The 9,123-nt window shown below is 46.9% G+C and overlaps 1 protein-coding gene across 1 annotated transcript; it reads right to left on the bottom strand.

The window, feature by feature from the left end:
• Window positions 1-1,398: 1,398 nt before the first annotated feature.
• Window positions 1,399-8,366, bottom strand: LOC121614870 (voltage-dependent calcium channel beta subunit-associated regulatory protein-like). The gene is made up of 10 exons (XM_041948960.1): window positions 8,319-8,366; window positions 5,790-5,935; window positions 5,547-5,608; window positions 5,273-5,432; window positions 5,000-5,180; window positions 4,762-4,905; window positions 3,725-3,923; window positions 3,376-3,580; window positions 2,246-3,292; window positions 1,399-2,191 (listed from the first exon to the last, which is right to left on the bottom strand). Exons 1-10 carry the CDS (start codon window positions 8,364-8,366, stop codon window positions 1,399-1,401), a joined length of 2,985 nt encoding a protein of 994 aa, XP_041804894.1.
• Window positions 8,367-9,123: the final 757 nt, after the last annotated feature.

The following is a 9,123-nucleotide window of genomic DNA, read 5'->3' on the forward strand; positions in this document are numbered from 1 at the left end:
GTCACAAGTACCTGCTTTTTTTCCTAATGCTTAACTTCCTAAAACAGCTGGGCACCATCACTTCTAGCAAACATGACTCAAACAAAAATACATTTTGGAGGCACTATATTCAGCTGCACATTAACAACCATTTGTATTACATTTGTAATGTATATTTAGGGCGGTTTGTGTTTGTAGTATTAAAGGAACCTTTTTTTATACACAGTTTGGGGTGCAATGATACAAAGGAACAAGCTGTATCAGGCTTTGGCTGCACATGTAGTTCTTGATGACAGAATTAATTGTTTTTGTCTTTTTATGGCATTTGTTGACAAAAAGAAAATATAGACTATAACCAGAGTTATCTCCTATTTAGTAATACATAGTGAGTATATCCCATTCTGCTGGGATTTGGCCACAGATACTACTTGTTCTGTTTCAACCTCCATTCTCACCGCCTCAGCTCTGTCAGTGGACCATCTGTCTAAAAGCCTGAGAGGCTCCTTTGTCAGTCACTTTAGGTATCATCTGTCTTTCTCCCCCTCAGAGTCCCAGCAGTGATGTAACACTCCACTCGAGCCCACGGAAGCTCCTGGACACCACCTCCTTAACAATGACGAATAACAGGGACAGATGACTAACAACAATCCTATAAAAATAGATGAGATATGAGTATAAAAATTCTAAATGCACGTATTTTCGACCGCTGTGTTGGCTGTATAGTCTGGGTATTCCATCTGTTTATGTTTAGTGTGCGTAATTCTCCAGATCTGCTGACGCAGTGTTAATGAGAGAGGGCTGCGAGCACTGAAGAATAATGTGACGTTTTTAATATGGCCAGTGTAAAACCACAAGCTTTCATGGAGACGATCAAGACAAGAAGGACACTTGAGGAGGATGTGGTTTGAAAATGAGAGAAACGGGCAACAGAAACTCCATTATCTTTCTTCCATCAAAGTGCTTTTTGTTTTAAAGTTAAAACTGTACAGTATTCACAGACAAATTGTTTGGACATACAGTAGCATGCTGAAAATTCACAGTTCAGTCAAAAAATATTTTTTTTTCTAAAGATGGGCCTACTTTTTCAAAGCTATGTAAATGGATGCATTTGATTTTAAGAACAGTTACCAATAAAAAGGGGCATCACATGTCACATGGTGTCACAGTGGAACTTAAGGTCTGAATGGAAATGCTGGAAGAGACTGGCCAAGAAGGTGCTTCTGTCCTTTCGAATGTGTCTGTGTTTTGATGCATCAGTTATCAGACCATGTTTATTTTGAAGATCTGTCCAAATGTGAGGGCCCAAGTATCCAACACGTGATGATGTTTGAAGTGTTATAGGCCATGTTGTTCGAGTCTTGCATCTTTAGAGAATGGATTTGAAATAAAGTCGATGAAGTAGATGGGATTGTTAGCAGGTTATATGGGACTGAAGCCAGGCGAGGCTGTGTGAGACACTGTGAGCACACGCTCCGGTCCTCCCTGGCCGAGTTTCTCCGCACTGCGCAGGCCGCTGTACAGCCTCTCCTCCACTGACACCACCAGCTTGTCTGTCAGGCTGCTCTCTGCCTGCAGGGAAACCTCGGATAAAATAGCTTGACTACTGTTGTTGTTTCTGTTGTCGACTCTTGGATCCATGTGGCTCGTCTGTGTGGTTACAGTGGTCAGAGACGGGCTAGTTGTGCTTTCTTTGTCATTTCTTGTAGAGATTTGGCAGCCATCGTCCTCAACAGTCGACGCCGCGCAACTCTTTGTTGCATCGGTGCCTTCAGAGGTTGTGTTGGCTGTACTTTCTGTGGCATCCCCTGCAGCTTCTTCACTTGATGGATCTTTGCTCTCTGTGCTCTCTTTGGCTGCTTCCTCACAAGCCGCAACCTCACTAGCTTCCTCATCTGCAGCACTCGCGATGCGTGACAGTGTACTGTGGTACCTGGTGTCCAGAGGGTAACCAGCGCTGTCACCCCTCCGGAGTGGAATGAACCTCTGCCTCTCCAAAGATGGGGAGTACCTACCCCCAGCGCCTGACCCTGGATCGCTGTATTGCTTGTGTCTCTGCCACTGTTTCCGGAGGTGAACTCTGGACCTGTGCCTGGAGCGCAGGGGAGAATCCTGCTGGTCAAACCGCGGATCATGTCGGAGGAACTCGTTGAAAAGAGCGTCCGTCTTCTCGTCGATGCTGTAGTCGCGGCGGCGGAGACGAGGTTGGTGAGGGCTAGTGGGAGGTGGGATTGGCTTCATTGGCAGAGATATCAGCTGTGATTGAGACTCTGAGGGTTTCTGAGGATGAAAGGATTTCAGAAGTTGATATGGTTCTTGAAGGGTAAGAGATTGGCTGCCAGTTTGAGATCTTTCCTTTAGCTTCTCCTCTGTCTCGGTGCTGTCTGTCATCTCGTCCTCAAGCTCCTCCTGAAACAGCCTGGCCTCGATGCTCTCGCACACCGAACCTTTCCTCCCAGAGCTGGTGAAGAACAACCGTCTTTCAGACGCTGTCTTCCCTCGAGGAGCTCCAGGAGTCCCAAAAAGCCGCATTTCCTCAGGGGCCCTGGATGGTGCTTCAATGGAGGCATAGCCACTGTCCATCTGGAGGAGTTTACGGTTCCCTACCTCACCCTCTCCTCCAGCTCCACTACCCATCTCACTGTCCCCTCCTGACGCCCCTCTGATTCCTCCCTCCAGCACCTCTCCCTCCGCTTCTCCCTCAGGCTCATCGTCCAGGTCTTGGGACAAGCAGCTGTCCAGGCCAGAGCGAGCTCCTGCACCACCGAGGGATGAAACGCTGTCGGCATCGCTGCGGATGGACTCCCGATCTGTGCTGCTCTGGTCTGAGGAGGCGTATTGCTCCAGAGAAGCTCTCAAGCTCCAAATGTCTCTGTACAGGGAGGGCGGAGCATCCGAGCTCTCCTGGCGAATCATGAAGGAAAGAGATGAGCCTGAATCAGCCCTTCCTCTGGCCTCAGCTCCCAACACCACCTCATCTCCGTCATCTACCTCAGCCTCAATCTTTTTCCTTACATCTGATGCCCTGATGTCTGTCTTTGTGTCTTCAGTTTTCCTTAACACGTCTCCAAACATTTCCCGTATGGCAGATTCTTGTTGTGGCTCAAACAAGTCATCATCCTCGACCGATTGTAGCTCGAGTCCCGTTGCTTCTGTTCTCATAACTGCACCGAACTTTGTTTCTTCTTCTACTCCCGTTCCATTGGCTGTGGCCACCTCTTGCCTCTGGGTGTGACAGTCATTTGTTGGAGAATAGAGATCGTCTCTTCTGGCACTGCTGCTACCACCTACCTCCACCATGGCCTCCAGTTTTAGCCTGCACAGATGGAGAACAGTCAGTTAATCAATAATTCTGGGAATTCCATGGTGCAAGTCATGGGATTATGGGAAGGGATGTACCTGCTTAGGAAGACTGAGGACGAGGGTGCGGTGTCAGGGTGAGACAGAGACTCTGCAGAGAGGGATTGGAGGCCACTGGTCTGTATGGGAGTATGTGGGAAAGACTCAATGACCTCATCTTGGAGAGGAGAGGAGTCGTCTTCAGTGTGATCAGTGGTTTCGCTTGCTGCTCTCTGTCTCTGGAAGGGCCTTCTCTTAGGGGATCCTGGTAGAAATTTGCATAAAAGGATAGCTGTCAACTTGTTATCACCTCTTTACTTTTTTTGTGCTATTAATGCTATTCCTTTGCAAAGCTAGACATCATCGACAAACCAAAGCTTATTCATCCATTTATAGCATTTATCCAAACCTTTGGCATCCAAGCTGGCAGCCCGGTGGCTGCTGTCAAACTTCCACCTCCTGAAGTAAGGACCCGCCCCCTCCAGACTGGCATGGCGCCGCAGTTTAGAGAAGAAATGTAGAACTGAAGTCTGGCCCGGAGCTTGAGTCAACTCTCCTCTCATCCCCCTTTCGCTCTCAGCCTCTCCCCTGTCCCCGACAGCCTCCATCTGACAGGGGAGATGAAGGAAGAGGAGTGTGGAGGTGATGAGACATTAAGGAGGGTTTGAGGCGGACGAGCTGAGATGAATAGTGATGGGCAGAGGCAAAGCCCTCAGGGGGAAGGCAGTTTGTCATACTGTCACTCAGCTGCTGTGATGACTGATGTTACAGTGCATCAGTAGGTTTGAGCCTGTGGCAGCTGCTTTTCACAGCTCTGCTCCTGTGTGATACAGCTGGATCAATCTGCCCTGAAGAATCTACCCTGCAAACACATTTCTGGCCTAACAGCCCGAATGGCAGCTTACTCACACTTTTACTGCAAAAAACAATGAGTGGTTTGCACATTTTGAGGAATTGGTCTTTTCATCTCAACAAAAATGTTTCAGTCAAGAAATAAAAACACGGTGAAAATGTCAGCTGTGATTTAAATTGTTTCTCTTGACAGGATGAAAAATATTGGTTTTGGCTGACAACAACAACAAAAAAACTGAGCATGTCATCCCATGTTGAGAAAGACGCAGTCTAAACAGCCTGCTAGTTGCTCTGTGAGGCACAGCAGTGCTTTGAGCTATAATCTCACTGTATGCCAGCATCTGAACATGCTGATTTTTAACAGGTATGTTTGAAATGTTTGGCATCTTAGTTTAGCGTGTTAGGATGCTAACATTGCTAAATGGAATCAGTAGTTTTTCAGGTGGACCAAAGTACCGGACAAAGAAATCTTTTGCCTTGATAGTGGTGCCTGATGAAAAGTCAGAGGATCGGTTATTACAACATTTATTGACCTGTAATATGTAATGATCATCCTATAACTCTTAAAACAATGTGAAAGAAAGAGAAACTCACTGTCTGGGACCGTGTGTGCGGTGCCTTCATGGCTGATGAGGCCTGTCTGGGGCCCTGGTCCAGGATGGTGGAGTGGTGTGGGTCCCCTGGCAGACCTCCGATGAGGCTCTGTCCCATCCAGTCCGGGATTCTTCTCTCAGCGGGCTGGAGACAGACATCGACGCAGGTCAGGAGTGAAAAACAAACCTGATTTGGTGAGAGCTATGAGGTTAAGCAGACCCCGTATGTGTCAAATCACCTGGTAGATGGTGAGGGGCAGTTTGGGAGCTGCGGTCTCGTTGATGTTGATGGTGCTGCTCTCTGTTGAGTCACACTCCATGATGGTGAGGATCTTCAGGTCACACGGGGCTGGAGGCAGGTGAAGGTGGGTCAGCCGGGCCTTTTTCAGGTGGTGGAAGTCTCCCTCAGTCAGAGTGTACCTGGGAAAGAGGATATTTCATCAAGCCTAATTCCATCAACAGCTCGTCCAGATGATAGTGTAAGAACTTGCCGTAGCTCAGCTGGGCAGTACCTGCGTGCTTTGTCCTGAGTCGTCTTCTGTTCGTAAAGTGCAGATTCGTTGAAGGAGACTCTGCGGCCAGTGGACCCAGTGGAGACAAATCGTTCTGACTCTCCATCGTGACAGCTTGAAGCTGAGAGAGCGTCTGATTCATCCAGATGAATGGTGATCTCTGAGTGACGAAGAGGACAAGGACAAACCGTGGGAGAGAAATAATGGAGTTAGTGACGACTGTGGCCCAGAGTGCGTGTATGTATGAATTTTAATGAAAACACACAGCTCTGACCTTGGGTGGGCTGAGAATCCTCAGCATAGGTGGTGTTTGTCTTCTCAAGGTCATCGCTGGCTCTGAAAGGGGCAAATGAGTTTTACTCTTTGTGCTCGGTCACAGAAGCGAAAACGCCTCGTCACATCACAGCTTTCAATTTCATATTCAGCACGGCCTTAATCCGCTGCTGTCAAGTCACGCTGGCTCCTGTAATCCTTGCAGGCGGAGCGGGCCTGTCACTCAGCGGCAGGGTGCACCCACCTGGAGTAGCGGCGTCCACCCATGCAGCAGCGGTGACAGAAGAGGAGCAGCAGGGAGAGCAGGACCAGCGTCCCCCCGGCAAAAACGCTCAGCAGCACCAACAGCAGCACATAGTTCTCCACCTGGCCCGCAGACACAGGCACATCCTGGCGGAGAAGAAAAAAGTTTAAGTAGCTAAATTAGCTCCACTTCCACTAGCTCCAACATTCAAATCATGCTTATATGTCAATGCATTAGTAAAAAAAAATATCAGATATTAAAATATACACTGTATTTTTTTTACATTACAGAAAAATATATTAATTCATGCAGCTTCAAGCTAATGTTTGAAATGCAGGACTTTCACTTTCACTCACTCTGCCACACACATACACACTGATGAAAGACGTGCACTGATATGTGAGTTAGAAAATATGAGTCTTCACAGAAAATATCAACTGTGTCATTACAAATGTCAGCCTTGGAAAGCAATGACTGAACTCTGATACTCGCTGTGCTGTGCTACTGCGTCGCACAACATCAGTTTCATTTCCATTGCTCGCCTTCAGATGGCATTGCTGGAGCCCATCACTCATTCCTTTAGAAGCACAATGAGGCAGAAGCTTGCACGTCCGCGCCGTCATGTTTGTTTTGTTGTTTGTGAGCTCGGTGGCTCGTTAGCCCTGCTGGGACAGTAATTGATTCTTCTCCCTTCTGAGCTTTGCAGCAGTGAGGAATCTCTTTGTGACGCTGTCAGATAAGCAGCGCAATATTTAATAAGGAGCAGAATTAGCACTGAAAGACTTCCTTAAGTCCCTGCCTCCTCACAGTGATTCCTATCCACACACACACACACACACAGTCGACAGCACAACTGCCCTCTTTTCTACTCCCTCTGATTAATACTCTCAGTCTTGGCTGAGTGAGCTTGGGGATGCTAATCGAAACGTCAGCAAGACCCTTAATTCAATTTCCCAGCTCTTCTCAATGAGGGGGAAATGAGGCCTCTGCAGGCTAAAAATGGAAATTGGAGGAGGAGGAGGAGGATGCAGACGCACATGAGCAATCCCCACACTCGACTTTCCTGGCTCATCTTCCGATGTCAGTTTTCAAAAGAGAGTGAAAACAATTGGCCTTTTTTCATCGTCACAAATGGAATATTCATCTGTTGTAGCATTTAGCGTTATATAATACGTGGGAACGTTAAAGATCGTCATGGTGCACGGCACTGAAGGAGACCACGGCGTGGAGAAGCTCCTCGAAGGGCGCAGGATGACCTTTAGATGACGATGAATTTAGCAGGAGCTGCAGCTGCAAGGTCACAACAGCAAAAACCCCAAATCCTGCCGCTGGCTGGATGCACAGACACTAGAGCTGCAACCGACTATCATCTTCTCAGTCAATCATTTTGTCTATAAAATGTCAGAGAGGAGTGAAAAATGCCCTTTGCAAGTTTGTCAGTTTCTAATTTGCCATCTTCAAATTCCTTGTTTTGTCTGCCAATCAGTCGAGAACCCAAAATATACTCAGTTCACAGTAACGCAAGAAAAGAGAAGCGGCAACCAGAGAGTGTTTGACATTTTGACAGAGAAATGACTGAAACGATAAAGCGGATTAATCCTCTGTCGATGGACTAATGGAGGTGTGTTAGAAAACAGAGGGTTTGTGTGTTTGTGTGATAAAGAGCAAAAGCAGCTGGTTTTATGATGACTCTGCTTTCCCTGGAATTGGTTCAGGTACTTCCTGTAAGTATCAATCAATGTGTCCACTTCAGTCACAAGCTCAATCTAACAGACCAGAAGAAGAAGAACAGAGGAAGCTGTTATTTTCCCCTTAAAAACCAGAGAAGGCTGACGGTGACGATTGTGTGTGTTGGTGCAAATGAAAACACTCTCACTTCTCCCTTTTAATTCAACTGCAATCCTGCTTCAGGCTTCAACACAATAGCAATATGCACACGTTGATACACCCACGGCAAGTGTGTGTGCAGCACAGAAACACACACACACACACACACAGTCTGTCAGAGCGTCTGTAGCTTAATGAAATCTGCTGTTTTTACAAGCTCAGCCAAACAGGAAGAACAACACAATCAATCAGCTGAAGCAGCGAAGCCTCTCTGTTTCGAACACACACACTGTGGAGGCAACTGTCAACTCTCCCCGCGCACAGACAGCTCTAACTGTCCGATAATCACCGCCGCTGGATCAGATGGCCTCCCCAGTCCTCAGGGGGCTACATGGCACACAAAGCCAACAGCACACTCAGTCCTGTTTTTGAGTCAAATCCTCTTTGGCTATAGATCAGTCTGTCCTCCACTCCTGCTCCACCTGGGACATAATACCTGGAACACCGTGGTGTTAGCTGTGACTTCTGTTGTTGCTGTTGATGGCTACCTATTGGTTGCTGCTTTTGGTGGAGCTGCAGCTTGATCTGTACAGTATTCTGGAGGAGTTGTGGTTCACGAGAATACGGACACCAGCCGATGTGAAGGTAGAGAGTATGTGTGATGGTGTCAGACAGAGTAGGGGGGGCGCGGCTCGTACTCACAGTGGAGTTCTCAGTCAGACTTGTTAGAACAGGCGAATCATTGCTCATGGTCCAGGTCAGCGTGAGGAAACCCTGCAGAGGATGGAGAAAGTGAGGTCATACAGAGATATTTTATGCAGAAAAGAGCAGAGGACTAAACCATCAGGTAAAACGATTAATTGATCCTGCAAAGGCCTGTTTTCATCTTATCCCTCTGTGTAGACCCTTCTGAGCCTTATAAGTCTTTTAAGTTAAGTTCATTTTAATGTTATGAAATAAAGTCATTTAGCATTTCTATCCTCCTGCTGATGCAAATGGTTATCTGAAACAGCACTTACACATCATCATGAAATAAATCAGAGTCAAAGAAAATATGTCTTAACACATTATGTGAAAAAGTTTAGAGAATTAGCGTCAAGTCAAACACTTCACTGGGCTCTGGGGTTGCACTGAGGGAATCTGGACTCATGGCCTCAGTATTTTGGAATTCCTGACTACTGGCACCAATAAAGCTATTTAGTATCGAACATCTATAAAACTGGGGGACTTACAAGAGACGGATGTAAAACTAAACGGTCAAAATTGGTACCACAGAGACTCAAACAATCTGACAGTGTCTTCTTTCATAAGACCCTCCATGTCTGGTGATTACCCACAAGCCCACAATCCCAGTTTCTTATGAATGCTTGACGTCATCAGTCCAAAGCAAAGATAACCCTGATGACATGATAGTTGTTTTATTAGAGAAACCTCCTTAGAGCAACAGAAAACATGACACAACTGTTTCCACAGACTGAGCGTCCTTGTGTAAAATTGGTGAAATGCC

This window comes from Chelmon rostratus, chromosome 12 (assembly GCF_017976325.1).
Source record: "Chelmon rostratus isolate fCheRos1 chromosome 12, fCheRos1.pri, whole genome shotgun sequence".
NCBI lineage: Eukaryota > Metazoa > Chordata > Actinopteri > Chaetodontiformes > Chaetodontidae > Chelmon > Chelmon rostratus.

Excerpts from the sequence above, each read along its gene's own strand:
- LOC121614870 (XM_041948960.1), bottom strand. The coding sequence starts at position 8,366 with ATGAGCAATGATTCGCCTGTTCTAACAAGTCTGACTGAGAACTCCACT. Across the intron at positions 5,181-5,272 it reads ACTCAGGACAAAGCACGCAG|GTACACTCTGACTGAGGGAG; the intron begins GTACTGCCCAGC and ends CCTCTTTCCCAG. Across the intron at positions 3,293-3,375 it reads TCCTCAGTCTTCCTAAGCAG|GCTAAAACTGGAGGCCATGG; the intron begins GTACATCCCTTC and ends CCATCTGTGCAG.